The sequence below is a fragment of the Kogia breviceps genome, chromosome 14 (genome assembly GCF_026419965.1).
Source record: "Kogia breviceps isolate mKogBre1 chromosome 14, mKogBre1 haplotype 1, whole genome shotgun sequence".
Taxonomy (NCBI): domain Eukaryota; kingdom Metazoa; phylum Chordata; class Mammalia; order Artiodactyla; family Physeteridae; genus Kogia; species Kogia breviceps.
The window spans coordinates 9,543,991-9,564,891 of NC_081323.1; the positions used below are offsets into that span (position 1 = coordinate 9,543,991).

The 20,901-nt window shown below is 45.4% G+C and overlaps 1 protein-coding gene across 3 annotated transcripts in view; it reads left to right on the forward strand.

The window, feature by feature from the left end:
* Positions 1-20,901, forward strand: part of ZFP64 (ZFP64 zinc finger protein) — an 81,509-nt gene that overhangs the window by 52,711 nt on the left and 7,897 nt on the right. For 2 of the 3 annotated variants that reach the window (XM_059038946.2, XM_067012470.1), the window contains exons 6-7: positions 12,298-12,447; positions 12,619-12,681. In XM_059038946.2, coding sequence (XP_058894929.1) covers positions 12,298-12,447; positions 12,619-12,681 — 213 coding nt within the window. Of the gene's footprint in view, positions 1-6,782; positions 6,906-12,297; positions 12,448-12,618; positions 12,682-20,901 lie in introns of those variants that run through there. The other variant, XM_059038948.2, reaches the window with a different exon arrangement.

Consider the following 20,901-nt stretch of genomic DNA (forward strand, 5'->3'; position numbering starts at 1 on the left):
GAACTATTTTTAAATAATTATTACACAAAATTAGCGATCCTGGAAGAAGGTGGCAGAAGGAAGGAGAAGCTGATGGATAGGAATATGTGAAGGGCTTCTTTAGTACTAAGAATGTTCTGTATCTTACGGTGCTGATGGTTACTCAGGTGTTATTCCTTAAATTGCACGTGTATGTATATATATATATATATATATATATATATATATATATATATAATATATATATTATACATTCTTGTATGTGTGCCAAATTTTAAATTTTCAAACTTAAAAGACTGTAAAAAGATATATAGCAAGATGTCTGTCACTCAGACAACTGCATCACAAATACTGCCATCCTGTCCCCAGAGATAACTCATGTTACCAGCAACCTGGTCTCCTCTGCATTCACAAGTTTATGTGTGTATATGTATATATGTTAAATTTTATAGAGAGAGATACTGTTACATATATGTATTTACATACATACATACACACAACAGCATTATTTGTGTTCTTTTCTGTCCTTTGAATATTTCACCTAATACATCTTGAAAATATTCCATCAGTGCACAGAGAAATACGTTATTCTTTTTATAGTCATAAAGAATTTATTCTATTTTATGATAGAACCATAATTTAGTAATTTTAATTATTAATTTTTAACCATAAAGTAGTATGTGAACACACTCCCTATTTTTAAAAAATGTTACTAAAGATAATATTCTCATGCATACCTATGGAAATTTTAGGTTCTCCAATTCTTCCCCTCTGAATCTACTCCCTGCCACCACCTTGCTTAACTCATAGCCAGTGTGCATCCTGCCAGGACTTTTGTCCTCTGGATTTTCATTTTCACCACTGAAAACATATGCGGACTTGAATATGTGTTTATATCTATGTAGAACTTACTTTTCCTCTTCAATGCAGTATAGCTGGAGCTCTAGCCATCCCTATAAACATAAAACTGGCTGATTGCTGCCTGGTATGGCTAAACCACAGTTGAATCTAACCATTCCCCTATTGTTGTACACTTAGGTTGTTTCTCAAGTTGTTTGCAATGACAGTAGTGTTGCAACAAACATCCCTAGACCTGTCCCCTTGTGCACATGTGCAAGCATTTCTCTATAGGAGAAGAGATGGAAAGCAGAACTGATAAACCATTGGCAGGGCCTATCTAAAGACTGATTGCCAAATTGCCTCCCAAAGTGGCTAGAGCCATTCACACTCCCACTAGCAATGCATTAGAAGACTAATCTCCCTGCACTCTTAGTAAAAGTAGATGTTATCAGCAGTCTTAATTTTTATTGAGCTGATAGTCGGAAAAAAGGAGGACTTTATGGTGAATATTCATTCCCTTATAGTTAGTGATGCTGAACGCCTCTCATAAATTTGTCGCCCAGAATCTGCATTTAACACTATCCCCAGGTCATTCTTCTGCACATTAAAGTTTGAGAAGCACTGGAGTCAGAATCTGCATTTTAACAAGGTCCCCAGTGACGCCCGTGCACAGTTTGAGGAGTACAGCGGGGGAGGGGTAGCTGGATCGCAGCATACGCTCACTTTTACTAATATCTGTGGGGTTGTGTTTATTTGTTCTATTCAGACAGAGTATAAAACAGTACTTCCATGTATTTTTTTTTTTTTTTTTTTTTTTGCGGTATGCGGGCCTCTCACTGCTGTGGCCTCTCCCGTTGCGGAGCACAGGCTCCGGACGCGCAGGCCTAGCGGCCATGGCTCACGGGCTTAGTTGCTCCGCGGCATGTGGGATCTTCCCGGACCAGGGCACAAACCCGTGTCCCCTGCATCGGCAGGCGGATTCTCAACCACTGCGCCACCAGGGAAGCCCCTTCCATGTATTTTTAACTTGCACTTCTTTAACCGTAAGTGAGCTTGGACTTGTAAATTCCTACAGGCATATTTTCCCTCTCTGGAAACCAGGTATAGTCACTGAATCTTCTTACTTTGCTCCAAACACACGAAAGCTGATCTCCTGGGGGCTTTTGCTGTTCTGGTTTCCTCTCCCTGGAACTGTTCTCTCCCTGGTTCTTCCCAGGGCTGCCTATTATATTCAGGTTTTAGCTCAAAGGTCACTTCCAGCGAAACTCAGGTACCGCCCCTACTACCAGTCTTCATCTCGCCACCCCGTTTCACCTTGACCGTGGCCCCCACCCCTGTCTGCAATGACCTGCACACTCGTTCTTTCCTTCCTTCTCTCACTGCCCTGCTGGGTCTTGTTTGTCTTCCCTATCCCTCCATACCCAGCACCTGGAACAGAGCCAGGCAACAGTCTGGACTCTAATTATCATCAGATGAACAAATAAGTGAACTCTCGGCAGGTGAAGAAATGAGATTTGCTCCTGTCTAGCTTTACGCCCCGCTGGGGCATCACTTTTACCTGGATGAACAATTCTTGATTCATTCCTGTATCCACAGCGGAAAATACTAGGTGGTAGCGACAGAAGTCGAGTGAGGTAGCTTTAGGAGAACACACCCAAGCAAGGTGCGCCCTCCCACGGGAGGCCCAGGACAGTCAGAGAGAGAATTATATTTTTATCTAGTTCTCTTAAAAAGGAAAGCAATTACTTGACCAGTATTAAACAATATTGTAGTACTCATTTAGTATATAGAGAGAAACTGGTATAAAGGCATGGAAATCTGCAACTCAGAAGGGTTGGGTAATGTCAGTACAGGCTTGTGTGCTTCCAATTTATTCCCACATAAAACAGAATATCTGTCCCAAGTTCATTGGAACCACCAACTTCTTTTTTGGCTACGCCGCACAGCTTGTGGGATCTTAGTCCCCCAACCAGGGATTGAACCTGGGCCCTCAGCAGTGAAAGCGCCAAATCCTAACCACTGGACCACCAGGGAATTCCCAGAACCACCAATTCTGGATGAGCATTAGCTATTTTTACAGATAACTGTAACTCTTACCCTACTATTATAAATAACATTTAGAGAGTACTGCCTCTGTAGTAGACATTGTTCCATGTACTTTACATATATGTATTCATTCATCCTCACAACCACGCTGGCTGTATTAGCATCGCCATTTTATTAAAGAAAAAACTGGGGCACAAGGAAGCTTTCTCAAGGTCACATGGTGAAAGAGCCAGGATTCTCACCCAGGCTGGCCCCAGTCCATGTGCTTCATAATGACATGATACTGCCTCTGGAATCTTTGTAATGCTTTGTAAGATATCGAATGACCAGGACAATCTTCTGTATAATTCAGAGGTACACTTCACCTCTTGGCAAAATACTTAAGTTATCAAAATTACAAATATACTCCGTTTTTCTTTTACAAAGGGACAAGCGTTGAAAATTTATTGACTTTCTTTTTGAAGAAAGGGAACTACATAACAACCTTTTAAAAAAAAATCAGGATACAGGTGATACACATATAAAGAATGAGAAAGCGCTTTTCAAGAGAAACATGCTATGGAGTCAGTATTTGAAATGCATGTTTGGCCATGATTCCCTTGTTAGGTGATTTTGTTGCTGAAAATAATGAAAAGTTGTCACCTGTAAAGACCTCTGTCTGCGTGTTTAAATTTGGCAACAGAATTTCCTAATCTGTTTAAACATCTTCCAAATAAAGAGCTTCAGTGGGTTTGAAATCCAGTTGTTAAAGATATAGTTTAGGTTAACCTCTTCAGGTTAATTTGTAGAAGCCCCAGGTTGATTATCAGGGGAAATGAAAATTTACGAGCTGGATCTCAAAGAAAATAGTCCATTTGTGTAACTGGTGAATGGGATTAAAAAGGGAGAACCATGATTTAAGCATAGCCAATGATACTGGGTTTTTTCTATATATCCTGTGAGGTTTTTTTTTTCCTCTTCAGTTTTTCAGTGATAACCCTCGAAGCCAAACCATTAAAACCAAACATGGTAATAAACTTAATTTAGGACCATAACGTTGAATGGATGTATTGTAAAATACTAAAACAGAGCCTTCAAAAAAGGAAGCAAGTTTTAATCTGTTGCTGTCATTATATTTGTAGAAAATATTGATAATTTACTTTGTCTTTTCTTGAAATATATTCAAGGAAAATGCAAATCAAAACCGTAGTGAAATATCATTGTCAATTTGATTGGCAAAGATTAAGACATCTGACAATAGGGAGTGTGGTAAAGGATGTGACTCCACGGTACCTCTTACCTTGCTGGGGGAAGTGTAGATTGGTGCCTCCACTGTGGCATCATTTCTTACATAGTCACTTACAATCCAACCAATGTATACGTTCATTTAAGAAACTGACACTTTTTAGAAAGATCATAGCTGCATTATTCACGTGGCAAAGACTGGGAAACAACCCAAGTACCCATCATCAGGAAGGCAGATGAACCAACTGTGATATTTTCACACCATGGAATATTACACATCAGTCAAACTGGTTGAACAACAGTGATAATTTGGATGATCTTACCAATATAATAAATGCAGGGGAGGAGTAATTACTGGAAGATTACATACCCTTTTCATGAAGTTCTTTAAAAAGTAAAATTTAAGGAATACATGTAAAAAAGGTGCAAAAAAGGCTTGCCTTTTAGAAAAAAAAGCAAAGGAATGAAGAATGAAGGGTGTAGGTGGATGGCTATTAAATTCGGGGAGGGAATGAAGGGGGATATATGAGAAATGCAGGTTATGGTTAAGGTCCTAGCTTGGGTCAGTGAGTTCCCTGGTATTAATTATATCTTAATAGCCAAGCAACAAACAAGCAACCAGCAACAGATCAGGGAGGACAACGGGTCTTGTACCAAAGATGGGTTAATCCAGTTGTGTGCACCTGAGCTGAAGAAATTATTTCTATCCATAGCAAATACAAACACAGGTACACACCTCAAGTAGTAAAAAGCGGTATCAGATGCTTCCCAACCTCTGGGCTGGGTGCATTTTCTTCTTCAACTTCCCCAGAGGCAACCATTGGCCCCTAGAGATCCTTCTGAGACATTCAGAAGGATCACATGATAAACAAGCACACACGTCTGTTTTAAAATGGCTTTACGTATATGCGTACCTAAACACATATACACACATCCCAAAGAAAACTTTAAAAGTTGCTTTTTAAAAATTTATCTCGAAAACTTAACCTTGAGTGACTTCACCTGGCTTTACACAAACATCCCTACAATCAATTCACAACTTGAAAATCAACGGGAAGTTTGAGGAAAACAGCTTTTTTTTTTTTAACATCTTTATTGGAGTATAGTTACTTTAAAATGGTGTGTTAGTTTCTGCTTTATAACAAAGTGAATCAGCTATACATATGTTCCCATATCTCTTCGCTCTTGCGTCTCCCTTCCTCCCACCCTCCCTATTCCACCCCTCTAGGTGGTCACAAAGCACCGAGCTGATCTCCCAGTGCTATGCGGCTGCTTCCCACTAGCTATTTTAGGTTTGGTAGTGTAGATATGTCCATGAACAGCTCCTTTTTAAAGAAATATAAAAATGCTCTTCTTGCAGACAGTCCCCTAGGGTTTGTCAAGGGTAACCTCACAGAAGGTGACTTACAGGACGCCGCAAAACCCCACAGGGCCGGAGCAAGCCACAGGAGAAAAGCTCACCGCGGCAATGTTAGAAATACGGATTCCCAGCCCCCGCCCCACGGATTCACAGCTGAACACGGGTCTTTTTTAACCAAGGCCCCCACGTGACTCTCAGGTTCGGGCAAGCTTGGGGCACAGCCCCGCCTGAAGTAACTCCCCAATGGAAGAAAGTAAATATCTGGGGCTTGTAGGTGGCTTTCTTGCTCCCAGTTGGACGTCGTTTACCTGGTGCAAGGAGAGGTCCCCTCGGGTCTCATCAAGGGCCCAGCCAGTCTGAGCACGAACGCCAATTAGCTCAACCCCCCGAGTACCACGCCTCAGTCACCTGCTGGGCGGGGCCCGCGCCTGTCGGCCCCAGGCCTCTTTCCTCCGTGTGGTCTCAGACCCCGGGCGCCAGAGTCCGGGGGCCGGGGGTGAGACGCTGCATGGAAATGCAGATGCCTGGGCTCCGCCGCCTGAAGCCCAAACTTCCGGAATCTGCATTTTTAACCAACTCTTCCAGGACCAGTAAGTTCACCCTGCCGTTGGAAAGGCACTAGCCTCATTTAAATTTTAAATTCGAATATGCAGCCACGAGTGGAGGTCGTGCTTCTCAACCTCGGCTGCCCTTCAGAATAACCTGGGGAAGCTTTTTATAAAATATATATACGCCAATGCCCAGGTTTCAGTCCAGACCAATTAAGCCAGAATCTAAAAGCGCGGCCTCTGCGGCAGCAGCCGCAACGACATCACCTGGGAGCTCGTTAGAAATACAGACGCTCAGGCCCCACCCCAGACCCACTGAGTCAGAATCTGCATTTTAACGAGATCCCCAGTGATTCGCGCGCACATTAAATTGGAGGAGAGCCGCGCTTCTAAAATTTTAATGGGCAAACGAATCACCTGGGGATCTCGTTAAAATGCAGACACGGTTTCTCAAACTTAAATGTGCATGAGAATCACCTGGGGAGCTTGTTAAAATGCAGATTCTGATTCAGCGGGTCTGGGGTGGAGCCCGAGAGTCTGCATTTCTAACGAGCTTCCCAGGTGGTGCGGGCTTCCCGGGTGTGGAACGCGCTTCCCCAGGAGTCCCGAGGTCTTGGCTCCGGACCAATCAGCCATCAGGGCTCTCGATAAATCGCCCTGCTCGGCTAAGGAGCAGAATTGCCGGGACATGCGCGCTCCGGCCGAGGGGGGAGGGGGGGCGGGGGTAATCTCCGAACTCCGGGAATTGGTTGTGTGAGGCTGGCCAGTCGTAGGGACTCGCCAGAGCCCTGGTCCTCACGCCATGTCGCGGCGCAAGCAGGCCAGGCCCCAGCATCTCGGCTCCGAGGAGCCGCAGCCTGAGCGCCAGGAGTTCGCCGAGGCGGCCCCGGAGGTGCTGGGGGAGCCGGGTGAGTAAGTGCTGCGGACGTCCGGCCCCGGGGGGCCGGAGGCAGTTTCTCGGACGTTCCCCAGAGCCGCGCGGGTGCGAGGTCCCGGCCACCGGGCGTGGAAGGGTGGGTGAAGCTTCCAACCCGAGTTCTGGGGCTCGGGCCTTGCTGCCCCCGCCTTTGTAAATTACACACACGCACCCCTCGTAAATGCACCCTCCTCGGGTAAATTACGTCGCTCCCCGAGGGGATTCCTGCATCCACTCCCCCTCCCCCCAAGCGCTAAGAAATGACGGTTCATCTCCCCAGCACGTTGGAGGGCTGTTCCGAGACCCCTTTGGAGGCTGTCTTCGGGGTGCGCCGGCACCCGGGTTGCCCGACCTCCTTGGCGCTGGGCTGGGGCTGGAGCGCCTGGAAGGTGGGCGCTCCGAGACCCGCGCCCCAGGCGTTTTCCTGAGGGATGCGGGGTGGGGTGGGGGGAATGTCTGAAAAATGTCTGAGCTTCTGCCGGGACCTGGGGCTAGGTGCTGGAGAGGCACACAGCAACGAACAAGGAGGACAGAATTCCGACCCTCCTGGGGCTTATGGCCCGGTGGAGGCGAGAAAGATGGCACATGAGATCAAGCGGTGGAGCATGAGGTGTGTTAGCGCTGAGCGCCGGGGAAAACCTCAAGCTGGGAGGGGGTTGTCCCGGGAAGGCCTCTCCGTGGAGGGCGCCGTCGAGTAAAACTCTGCAGGTTGTGAGGGAGCGAGCGGCGGAGATGGCCGAGGGAAGAGGGGACAGCAAGTGCAGATGCCTCGGGCGTCGGCGAGGCTGGCGCTTGGAGGCGCGTCCGACTGAGGTTTTGAGAAGTGACGGGAGCCCCGGGCTCCGATAAGGACTTTGACTTTTCCCGCAAGCGAAGTGGAGCCGTGTTGGGGGCGGGGAGTGAGCAGGGCAGTGCCGCGGTGGGATTTAACAGTCTCACCCCGGCTGCCACCGGGCTGGAGGGGGTCCGGGAGAAGCCTAGGGACCCCGGGCTACCCTAAGCCCCCGGGGCAGTATTTCTCACCCGGTGGGCCTTGGAGCCTCTGCTTCTGAAGAGCCTGCAGGTAGGGAGCTTCGAGAACTCGCTGCATTCTCAGGCTCCCACCACCCCCTGCGCTGCTGTAATCTCAGGGGTGGGGGGGAGTCGGGGACTCTGCATTTCGAAGGCGCTTCCCCTTCTGATTATCTTGCCCTCGGGTAAGACACTGTCGGTTCCTACTTGACGGTCCCTCTCTGCTCTCCTCCACCTTCCCTCCCGCCCGTGGGTAGCTGCTGCCTTCTGCTTAGCAAGGGGGTAGTGAGAGAAGTCTTAGCAGAACTTTCCCTTCTCTCCCTCCCGCGCATTTTCCTGGCTCGGAAAGGGAGAGGGGGATCTAGTCTCTTCTGCCAGAAGGATCAGACTTCCAGCAGCAGGTGTGTCTGGTGGGCTTTGATGACCGTACGCTCCCAAGGTGGTAGTGGAGGAGAGCAGAAACTTAACAAAGTCACTCCTAAACTAATAGTTTGGCATCACGCTTTAGTTTTAAATACAGTCCTAAAAATAAAACCAAAGGAAACCAACCCTTTAGATAAGTAATAGCTAATTGTTTCAAGAAACGCTTAACATTGCCTTTGGAGGGAACTGGGTAGCTGGGGAGTGGGGTTGGAAGGAGACTTTTCACAGTAACTTTTGGATTATAACTATTAACGATCTATTATTACCTATTCCAATAAATTAAAAGTTTCTTTAAAAAAAAACCTAAAGCTTGGCTGGATGGAGCTACTGTAACCAAAATATCCTGTCTTGGTGCTCAAGGTCTAGAGTGGCGATAGGATAGGCGGTGGAAGCGGAGTGGGGTTCCACCCTAACCCTAGGCTGGGGTTCCTGGGGTGAGAGCAAGGCTTCTGCCGACCCTCTGAAAAAGAATTGGGGAGGTATTGGGGATGTTGAGTCTTTGGGGGAAGCGATTATAAAAGACAATTCCTGAGTAAACCCGGGCTGTTCAAAGTGAGTGCCATGGGCTGCTTTTTCTTCCTGCAGACGGCGCTTGGAGGGCACCTCCTGGAGCCTTGCCCTGTGTTTGGAGGGGCTGCGGAGGATGCTCTGTTCTGCAGCACTGTGGGTGCCAGGGCACCTCAACACCAGCCGCCGCTGGGGGGAAAAGCAGCCTTGCAACCGATGTTCCCCCTCCACGTGTTTTAGGTCTGTTATGATGCTGAGCTAGAAGCCCGCCTTTTTTTTTTTTTTTTTTAAGGTTGGGCCACTCAGTTTGCAGATGGCTTTGCAACTCACCTAGCTTTGGGAGGAGATAGAACAGAGCAGGTCAGTTGGTAGACTTCACTCACTTCAATCATAAGAGGGGCAGGAAAACAGCCTTACCAAAGGAACATCAACAGTTTCTCAAAGGGTTAAAATGGCCACTGCGCTAAACTGAGTTCTGTCAGATGTGGCCCCAACCCTGTCTTTCAGACTAGAAGGGCCTCTGCCCAAGCTGTACCTTTCTCAGGAGATTAGGCTTCTGACCTTCCTTGCTTTCCTGGATGCTTAAAATTGAAGGAGGAAGTCACCTTTAGAGGCTCTGAATGCCTCTGCCATAGTCTGCCTTAGTGACCCTTTATAGCCTTGGGCACAGTTTTCTGATAGCTTTAACCCATCCATCTCCCTTCTACCTGTCTTCAAACTTGCATTGCTCAGTGTGTTTTCCACTCCCTGAGAATGTGGTGGCTCGTGTGTGTACACATCAGTGAATAAAACCAGTAACATTTATGTAGTGCTGACTTACGTATAGGTTCTTTTACGTATGTACATTAAGGAACTTAATCTTCATCTCAACCTGTGAGATGGGGGCCATAATCCTCATTTTACAGATGTGGCAGCTGAGGAACAGGGAAGTTGAGTAACTTACCCAGGGTCCCACAGCTAGTAAAGGATAGAATTGGAATTTGGAACTTGTCACCTGGCTTCCCAGTCAGTTTGCTAAATCATTGTGCTTCACAGCCTCTCACTTAGATTTCAGCTTTTCAGCCTGCCTTGGTTTCTGTGGGATTAAAAACCCTCAATAGTTTAATGGCTTTCTTTAACATGTGAATTGCTAAACAATGCAAGATTTTGTGTCTTCCTCTGAGGGGCCGGGTGAGGGACTTCAGATCTGGCAAGTGTGGGTTCTAATTGGCTGAAACCATCTAGCCCTGCGGCCTTGAGCGGCGTCTCTTCCGAGCAAGTATCTCTTCTGGAAGAGCAGAAATTCTCAAAATGTGGTCCCGAGACCAACAGCATCAGCTGGGAGCTTGTTAGAAATGAAGAATTGCCAGCTCCACTCCAGACCTACTGCGTCGGGAACTCCAGAGGTGGAGCCCAAGCCACCTAGACCTTAACAAGCCCTCCAGGTGATTGTGATGCACGACGGGTTTTTGAGTAGTGCTGGCTTGGAATTATACTTCTGCCACTTTAATGAGCATACGCATCACCTGGGGATCTCGTTAAAGTGCAGATTCTGTAGGTCTGGGACCCGAGGTCCTGCATTTCTAACAGGCTCTCAGGTCACGCTGATGTTAGTGCTCTGAGGACCACCCTTTGAGTAGCAAAGGCTTAAAGAGGAGTATGAGGACATCACTTGGAGTGCTTTAAAAATGCAGGTTCCTGGGCCCACCCCCAGGTATGTCTGGATGAGGCTTTGGAAACTACATTTAACCCGCACTTCGGGTGATTCTGATGTAGGCGTGGAGGCTGTCCTGTGCATCATAGGATGTTTAGCAATGTCCCTGGCCTCTGCCCACTAGGTGCCACTGTCGCAAACGCGTGCACGCGATCATGACCATCAAAAACGTCCCCGGGTATTGCAAAATGACCCCCAGTTGAAAGTACGGGACTAGGTCAGTTGTTCAGACCCTGTTCAGGGGCTTCCAGCACCACAGCTACTTGGATGTGATAGCTGCAGTCCTTTACCTGAAGCCCTGTAATAGCATTGACTCAGTGGAGGCCGGGCGCCGTACCAAGAATTTACATTGTTCGTCTCTTAACTCTGAGGCAGGTCAGTGATACCTTTTTACAGATGACTTTTCTGAGCCTTAGTTTACTTAAGTGGCCAGTAGTCACACACAGCTAGCACGTGGCTAAGCAAACCCTATGCCTGGAACTGAAGCCCTTATCAACATGTTCTACAGCTTCTCATGGTAAGAAGGTTTACCTTAACAAACCTAGCAAGAAAGATGGAATCCACCTTCTATAACTGGGGCCAAAAGTCCCTGAGCTTGGCCTGTAATTCATAAACTAGTTAATATATTTTTTAAGACTTAAGATATTGACAGCACCTCTTTTTACCTTGGTCTTAAATCTATTTGGAGAGAAATCACTTCACAGTCGTCTAGGAGTACTTAGGCTTTGTTATAGAAAATTTTAAATGTGCATATTAGATTGAACCGTATGAAATTATCTGATCATTCTGGCTGACAAAAACAGCAGTTTCACCTAGCTTAGCCTTACTAACAGAATGATACAATGAACTTCGTGGACTAGATGCTCAGGTTCAACAACTAGTTACACGTGGCCAATCTTGTTTCTTCTGTGCAGCCATTCCCCTCCCTGGATTATTTTGAAGCACATGAGACATATACAATTTATAAATAGCCATCCCTAAACTACTAGAATGCTTTTAAAAACTTTAATTTCATCTTCACACCTTTTTAAAAGAAAAAAAGTTCCCTTATCAGACTTTCAGTTAGTGTTTGCACTTCCCATGGTCTTAAATGGCTTTTACAATATGTTTAAATCGGGATCCAAAAAGGTCCTGGTACTACAGACCATCTCAAATCTTTTAGTCTCTGATTTTTCTTTCTCCTCCTCCATCTTTCAAGTTGAAACAGTGGCATTTTGTCCTGGAAAGCAGTGGCACTTGAAGTGTGGTCTGTGACCTGTTACTGAGTTGAGTCAAAATAAATTCAGAAATGGAGAGTAAGCACTTCAGAACAGCTCAACATCCACCTTTCTGTCATATCTAATAATGTTTGGGCTTTTATTGTCTTATTCCACTTTTCTCATAATTTGTCTTTATTTTATAAAAATACTGGTCTGACGGATAGGAAATTATCCTGTGTGCCAGGTCTTCCCCACGTCATTTGAGAAGCGCTGCTGCAAAGTTTTGCAGTCTGGATCTTGGCAGTTGGGTCCCTGTCACGATACCATGTTCCTTTGTCCCCTGTACTTCCTGGAAATTGGTAAAGAGGAAGAGGATTGTTAAGACCAGAGAGTGCATGGCTTCTAAATTGTGATGTTTGGGTTTTTGTTTTTGGTTTTTTTTTTTTTTTTTTTGGGGGGGGGTAGGTGAAATAAGCCCAAACCTGCGATAAGACTACCGTGGTGCTTATTTTTGAGAAATTAAGTAACACTTACTATTGTCTCAATTTCAGCTTCAGAACTAGATAATGATGTTCCAAAACCAACTTGTCCCTCCACTGACAGCAGTGATACCCAGAAAGCCCCTGTCACAGCTCTTCCCTCTGAGTCAAAGGAGCAAACAGCGACCCTTGGGGAGAGGACCTTCAACTGCTGCTATCCAGGTAAAGAGTAAACTTGAGGCGCTGAGCCCCTTCTCTGTATGGGGCTCTGTCACAGGAGCTCAGCATCCGTTCTCTCACTGACTCAACCTGTGACTTGCCAGAATTTCAGATTCCTGGTAGCTTTCCTCTTTGAGGTTATTTATATTAAGGGAACCTGTTTTTCTTTTCTAGGTTGCCACTTCAAAACTGTTCACGGCATGAAAGATTTGGACCGCCATCTAAGAATCCACACTGGTAGGTATCCATTCATTTGTTCGAAACTTGAGTGTTGAAAGAACCCAAGGATGCGGATATGAATGAAGTGCCGGCCGTATAGTGGCGAGCAGGACAGAAGCAGTCTCTCTGCCTCATGAAACGTAGTCTAGTGGGGGAGGGTCTGGGACCTAAAAAGTCACAAAGGCAATAATGGTAACTAACAGACGAGGGGAAAAGTACCGGGATTGTAGTAGGGGGATTTGATCTAGGCTGGTCATGACAGGCTTTTCAGAGGAAAAGACTCTTAAATTAAACTATGAGAGATGGCTAAGGGACTTGCCTGGAGGTCCAGTGGTTAAGACTCTGTGCTTCCACTGCAGGGGGCACGGGTTCGATCCCTGGTCCAGGAATTAGATCCTGCGTGCTGCCTGGCAAAAAGAAAAAAGAGGGGAAAAAAAAAAAAAGATGGCTGAGTAACCAGATGAGGAGAAGGAAGGGTTCCAAGCAGAGGGAACAGCGGTGCAAAGGCTTGGAGGGAGCAGGGGCAGAGTGGATGTGAGATGAAGCTGGAGGGGCTGGTAGAGGGAAGGGAGGGGGACACACAGACCTTGTGGCCGTAGGAATCTTAGATAAGAGCAATGAAGTTGCTCCTCTAAGGTGCCTTCAGAGCAACCAGCTGCTAAGAATACAGAGAAACCATACGTGCTGGAGCAAAGGAATGCGTGATCCCGAACCAGGCTCTGCACACTACGTACGGCCTGTTGTCACGTCCACTTGTCTAACCATTATCTCTGGCTGCTTTGTTACCAATAATGTAACAGTAAGCCCATTACATATTAACAATTTTATGAAAAATAACTATTTACTGGCCCTACAGTGGGGTTATCGAGTAGTTGCTGGAGACTGCATGTTGTACAAAGCCTAAGATGTATTATACTCTCTGGTTCTTTACAAAAACTTTGCCAACCTCTGGTCTCTAGTGTAGACTCTATAGTAGCCTGTATGGGTTGGGATACTGATGTCTTTGCTCTCAGAGAAACCAAACTAAGTGACTTAAACACAACCCGATTTATTTCTCTCAAGTACAATTTAAGAAGTCAATAGTCCACAGCTGGTGGAATAGCTGGCAGCCTAAACATACAGCTTTGTCTCCTGGTCCAAGGCAGCTGCTCTAGAACTCAGTCTCTCACCCAGTGGAAAAAAGAAGCAGGAGGAAGGGCTCACAGCATGCCTCCCCTCGGGTCATGCCCCAGAAGCAGCATCCCCTGTGACTTAGCCGGATAATGAGCAGAGAGCTTAGTCGTGGCCACATCAGGCATGAAGGGGGGCTGGAAAATGGCTTCAAGAAGGGCAGCCAGGGCTTCCCTGGTGGCGCAGTGGTTGAGAGTCCACCTGCCGATGCAGGGGACGCAGGTTCATGCCCCGGTCCGGGAGGGCTGGGCCCGTGAGCCATGGCCGCTGAGCCTGCCCGTAAAAAAAAAAAAAAAAAAAAGGGCAGCCATATGCCCAGCTAAAACCCTGAAGCTCCATCATTAAGAAGACAGCTTCCTGGGCAACCAGTCTCTGCTGGAAATGGGCGTCATGCTATGGAAACTAGAGAACAAAGGGTCAACTTTGCCTGGGAAGGGCGGATCGTGAAAGGCCTCCTAGTGAAGCCTTGAAGGACAAGGCTGCCAGGATGATGTCGGTAAGAGCATGCAGACTGTGGGAGCCATTTGAACAAAGATGACCCCCCTTCCTCCCCAGCAGGGTGGCCTGGCTAGGCAACTTCAAAGTGGGTGACTGCCCTGAGAATAGCTGAGCGCTCCTCCATTGGGCTGGTGCTACTGCCATCTAGTGGGTGGGGGGGGGCCAAAGGTGCCGCCGAAATCCTGCAATGCACAGGACAGGCCCTACAAAGAACTGTCAGGCCCCAATGTCAACAGTACCAGGTGGAGCTAGAGAGCTAGGCAGGGGCTGGATTAATGTTTTATTGAGGTGATACAGAGCATGATGGGGATACAGAAAGTACAAGGCAAGGCCCTGTCCTTGGTGGGGTTCACTGAGTCAGGGATGCATATGTAGGGCAGACCTGTGCTTCCCTGGTAGGTGTACACTTGAGCTGCTTCTCTGGATCGAAGGCAATTGCTCTACTTCTCTGAATCTCTTACCCAGTGGAAGATAGGAGTGGGGCCTGGGGGGCTCACAGCATCTTTCCCTCTGGGCATGACCCAGAAGTAGCATCCCTTGTGACTCATGGAATAGTGAGTAAGCCACTAAAGGTTGCATAAAACCAAAGTATTTCGGTCCTGTGACAGTCCAAGCATGGTGGCCGGGCCCCATGGTTTCAGGGACCCGGGCTCTTCTTTTGTTGCTTTGCTATCCTGGCGATGTAGCTCTCATTGGTGTGCCCTGAGATGACTTACTGCACCTTAAAGGCACACCCTAGAAGTTACACACATCATTTGAGTTGACGCCCGTTTGGCCAGAACCTAGTCACATGACCACTCTTAGCTGTGGAAGTGAAGGCTGGGAGCTTGAAATCTTCAATCTGTGTGGCAAGTGCCCAGCTACAAAGAGAAGGTTCTATTACCAAGAAAAAGAACTAATATATAGACCAAATGACATCTCTGACCCAGCTGTTAATGGGAGGCAAGGATGGCAGTATATGTGTGGTTGATCACTTAAGGACCTTTGCCAAACGGGTAGAACATTGATTTCCCAGCCACTGTTTGAGATCTTTTACACTTCAAAACTGAAGATCCCCAAAGAGGTTGTTTTTTTTATCGACAGTTACTGCATTAAAAGTTAGAACGAAAACTTTAAAACATTATTCATTTAAAAATAACAGCGGACGACTTCCCTGGTGGTCCAGTGGTTAAGACTCCATGCTCCCAGTGCAGGGGGCGTGGGTTCGATCCCTGGTCCGGGAACTAAGATCCCACATGCTGCACCAGGTGGCCAAAAAAATAAGTAAATTAAAAAAAAAAAATTTTTTTTAATAAAAACTAAGCTCATTATCTATAAACACTTCTATGAAAAGTAACTATTTTCCAAAACAAAATGTGATAAGTAACATTGTATACACATTTGCAAACCTGTCTTAATAGCTGGATTCTCATCCCTCTAGTCCAGTATACAGTCTGTTGCCATGTGTTCCTTTGGAGGATATGAAGAAAATCTGGCCTCTCATATAATGTAATTGGAAATGGAGGAATATTTTGATAACCTTTTCAGATAATACTACACCAAAATACAACAAATGATAGTTTGTTAAAGACTAGTTGCTGTATAGAATTTGCAGTCATATCCATAAATTTTTCAAACTGTTAAGTTAAAATCCATTCGTTTGTTTTCCACTTTGAATGGCTCCTACCCAGGCTTGATTTGACAGTCAGTCATACACTGGACATTTGGGAAAATGTAGGTTTTACTAACTTTTATAATTGTTCCAAATGTTGACCCATTTCATAGTAACCATAGGAGAAAATAACATTTAATATTACCAATCTCATCAGAAGTATCTAAGAACTAGGATGCTGCAGGCCCAGGGTAATGGGGATATATGTGCTGAAATCCAAACTTTTCTTTTAGAATCCAAAAGTTAACCTCACGGTGTCATCAGTAACGTTCCTTGACATGACAGTCTCAGTTCATATTTTAGAAAACATCTGCCAAATACCAAATCTGAAAATACTCATGGTTTTTCAGTTCTTTCAAGTCAAAATGGTGCAGCATAAGAAAAGCACCCAGGGCTTCCCTGGTGGCACAGTGGTTGAGAGTCCGCCTGCCGATGCAGGGGACACGGGTTCGTGCCCCGGTCCGGGAAGATCCCACGTGCCGCGGAGCGGCTGGGCCCGTGAGCCATGGCTGCTGAGCCTGTGCGTCTGGAGCCTATGCTCCGCAACGGGAAAGGCCACAACAGTGAGAGGCCCGCATACCACACAAAAAAAAAGAGTAGTGGTGAAGGGAAACCATCCATATCTTACCTCTTACTCTAATGAAATACCTTGATTTTTTTTTTTTTTTGGTGGGGTTGGGGGGACTGTGCTGCATGGCTTATGGGATCTTAGTTCCCTGACCAGGGATTGAACCCAGGCTCTCAATAGTGAAAGTACTGAGTCTTAACCACTGGACTGCCAGGGAATTCCCTTATTTTTATTTATTTTTTTAACCACCATTTGTGGTTTGTGTCCTTAGAATTCTCTCGAGATCATGTATCATGTTAAAGAAGTTTTTTTTATTCCGAGCCTTCTGAAGTTGGTTTGGGGGCATGTTTTGTTTTGTTTGGGTTTTTTCATCAAGAACAATGATTGAATTTCAAATGTTCTGCACTGAAGCTGGTTCTCTGGCATTCAGCCTCATAAAAGAGAGTGACTTCCAATGTTTGTATTTTTATCCCACTCTGTATTTCTTTACTTGGTATTGATATCAGGATCAATCTATCATGAAGTGAGTTGAGGCATTTTTTTTCTTTCCCTCTGTGATTAAACAATTGAGCGTGAAAACAGTTTTGCTGGAAAATTGGTTAGAACGTGCCCACAATACTCCTCCGTTGATGACTTTTTTCCAGAGGCTGGAGAGGGTGTAGATTAGGCTGTGATGACAGTGTCCATCTCAGTGGCCACTGAAGCCTGCTCTGCTCACCGCTGTGTCCCCAGAGTCAGTGGCAGCTCCCCTCCTTGTGGTCTTCTCTCCAGGACCGGGCTGGTGGCGCGACCTGTCTGCAATACGCCAGATAAAGGCGTTCTTGACCTTTTTTCTTGCTGTGGCCTCCTGGCAATTTTGTGAAGCTTACGGCACCCTTTGCAGAACAGTTGGGGTTTTTTTTTCTTTTTTTCTTTTTTTTTTTTTTTTTTTTCGGTACGCGGGCCTCTCACTGCTGTGGCCTCTCCCGCTGCAGAGCACAGGCTCCGGACACGCAGGCTCAGCGGCCATGGCTCACGGGCCCAGCCGCTCCGCCGCACATGAGATCTTCCCGGACCGGGGCACGAACCCGCGTCCCCTGCATCGGCAGGCGGACTCTCAACCACTGAGCCACCAGGGAAGCCCGAACAGTATTTTTAAACATAATAAAAGCACATTAAACTATATTTAAGTACAATTGCTATCAAAGTGTTCATTGTGTGGTATTTTAATACACTAAACCCTTGCTTTTCTGAAGTGTGGTACAGACCAGAAAGGTTACCACCACCTGGGAGCTTGTTAGAAACACAGAATCTTAGTCCCCATCCAGGCCCACTGAATCTGAAACTGCATTTTACTCTTTGTTTCTATGAGTTCTGCTTGAGAAATGGGGAGATGTTGGTCAAAGGGTACAAACTTGTAGTTATTAGAGGAATGAGTCCTAGGGATCAAATGTACAGCATACTGACTGTAGTTAACAATTCTGTATTATATACTTGCAAGTTGCTACGAATAGATCTTAAATGTTCTTACCACAAAATGGTAACTGAGGTGATGGAGGTATTAAGTAACTTTATTGTGGTAATCATTTCTCATGATATACCTGTATTAAACCATCACATCATATACCTTAAACCTACACAATTTCATATATCAATTATATCTCAAAGCTGTGAAAAAATCTGCATTTTAATGAGACCTCCTCACCCCCAGATGATTGGCTGGCACAGAAGCACTGAAGCTCTGCAGTTAATTTTCAGATCCAGTGGTTGGTCTACTATCTTAATTGTGAAGTAGTGATGAGCATAAAGGATACTGAGAACTACAGGAAGTAGAGTGTGGTCTGAACATGGCTCATGTCTGTTAATGGGGGTCTCGGGTACCATGATTATGGTTTGTTGACTACATCCATAATTGGAGGAAATGCTAAATTCCAGTTAGAGGTAAGGGAGATAAGAATTTAATCCTTTCTCATGCAAGGTCTTGGATCCCCTAAATTGTATCCATGAGGCCCAAAATAAGAACCCCTGCTCTGGTTGAGAATCCTCCTGCCAATGGAGGGAACACAGGTTCAATCCCTGGTCCAGGAAGATCCCACATGCTGCGGAGCAACTAAGCCTGTACGCCACAACTACTGAGCCTGCGCTCTAGAGCCCGTGAGCCACAGCTACTGAGCCCGCATGCTGCAGCTACCGAAGCCCACACACCTAGAGCCCATGCTCTACAACGAGAGAAGCCACCGCAATGAGAAGCCCGCACACCTTAATAAAGAGTAGCCCCTGCTCGCCGCAACTAGAGAAAGCCCGTACACAGTAACGAAGACCCAACAGAGCCAAAAATAAATAAATAAAATAAATTTATTTTTTTTTAAAAAAGGAACCTCTGCTCTTCACAGGGAATAAAGCCAATATTTTATAATAACTCTAAGTGGAATATGACCTTTAAAAATTGTGAATCACTGTGTTGTACACCTGAAATATTTAATATTGTACATCAACTATACTTCAAAAAAAAACCAAACAACCCCTGATCTGGAATGTTACGGGTCATCTTGGGCAAGAGAAGTGAGTGTAGTCAACCAGACACTGGCTCTTTTTTGTTGTTGTTTGTTTTTGTTTTGTTTTGGCCACACCAAGTGGCTTGCAGGATCTTAGTTCCCGTACCAGGGATCGAACAGGAGTCCTAACCATTGGACCACCAGGGAATTCCCAAGGCACTGGCTCTTAAAAGCATTTGCCTAACATTGACTCATCAGCTTTGCTCCTCTTGCGTTGGGTAGAGCCAGTCACATGTCCAAGCGTGCAGTGACGGGACGATGCAGCATAATTCTCCTGGGAAGGACAGTGAATATTTGAACAATAAACAATTTACCTTGGGGTACATCTCTGACATAGCAGTTTTTCTAAATTGTTATTGCTCCATTTTCTTTCTTGATTCAGACTGTAATTTTATATCTTCCTGGACAATCACCATTTTATTGAGTCTTCTAAACTGATTGGGGTAAAGTCCTACTTAATAATCATGATTGGGTTTGTCTATTTCTTGTCCACTTTCTCCTTTCCAGTGTCTATTAAAATGGTTCTCAACCAGGTACAATTTTGTCCCCCTGCCCCCAGGACGTTTGGTAATATCTGAAGACATTTTTGACTCTCAGAACTGGGGAGGAAGGTGCTACTGGCATCTAGTGGAAAGGGTCAGGGATGCTGCTAAACACCTTACGTGCACGGGACAGGGCACAACAAAGCATCACCTGGCCCCAAATGGTTGTAGTGGCGAGATTGAAAACCCTGGCCTATTGGTACCTTTTCTTTGAGCAAACCTCCCTTTTTAACAGCCATTTTTTTTGTTTTTATTGATCAAGTGCTGTTCATCTTCATTTCTTCTAGTTTCTTGAGTTGCATATGGTTCACTTGCTTTCAGCCTTTTGTTTAAAATGAACTGAAGTTCACAGACATTCTTCTGAAAAGTGACTAGGCTTTGATACATGGAGCTCCCCTTGTTCATCTCTTGGGAGTTTGTAATTGGATTTTGATTCTTGAGCAAAAGTTGTTTTAAAACATATCCTACAATTTGCAAGCTTTTCTTTGAAAAACCTTTTGTGAAACCGTGTTAGATTCATAAGTTTGATTCTCATCTACTTAGTGAGTTTTGTCTCCTCAGTATAAAATTTTTAGTGGCTTTCACCATGATTTGTTTTGCCTAATAGTGATATTTCTGATGTCTTTTCGCATTTTCCTAGAGTATTTTTCTATCGTTTTCTATTTCTCTGCCATTTTTATTTGGGTATCTTAAGAGCATTAAGCTGATTTTTTTTTTAATGTAATTGACATTTTTAATAGGAAATTTAATCCATTTGTTTCTTGTACTAAGTGGTGTTTAGTTTGATTTTTACCTCACTTTGTGTTCTGTTGTATCCTTTTTTTTTTTTTTATGATTGGTTCTCTTTGGTGGTTTGGAAGCAGTACTTTCTATTTCATTACTTATATCCCACATCTTATCCACTTACCTTTTTGTTGTTGTTCTGACGTCCACGGTTCAAGTGTGATACCCTGCGTCATCTGTCAAGCTGGGTCTATTTTTTCTTCCCATGGAATGCTAGTTCAAGTACAGGATATAATTTCTGTAGAACTTTGCAGAGACTGTTCCCATCTTGCTACCATCCAGTGTTGTCTGAGGAGTTGTGTGCTCATCTGGGCATTTTTTTTTTTTCTGAAAGCTTTAAGATCTTGTCATCCCTAGGCTTCTGACTCTGTACCACCATGGCTCTACGTAAGCCATCTTAAGACACATGTCTGGGGAATTCCCAGAGGTACAGTGGTTAGGATGTGACACTTTCACTGCTGGAGGCCCGGGTTCAATCCCTGGGTGGGGAAC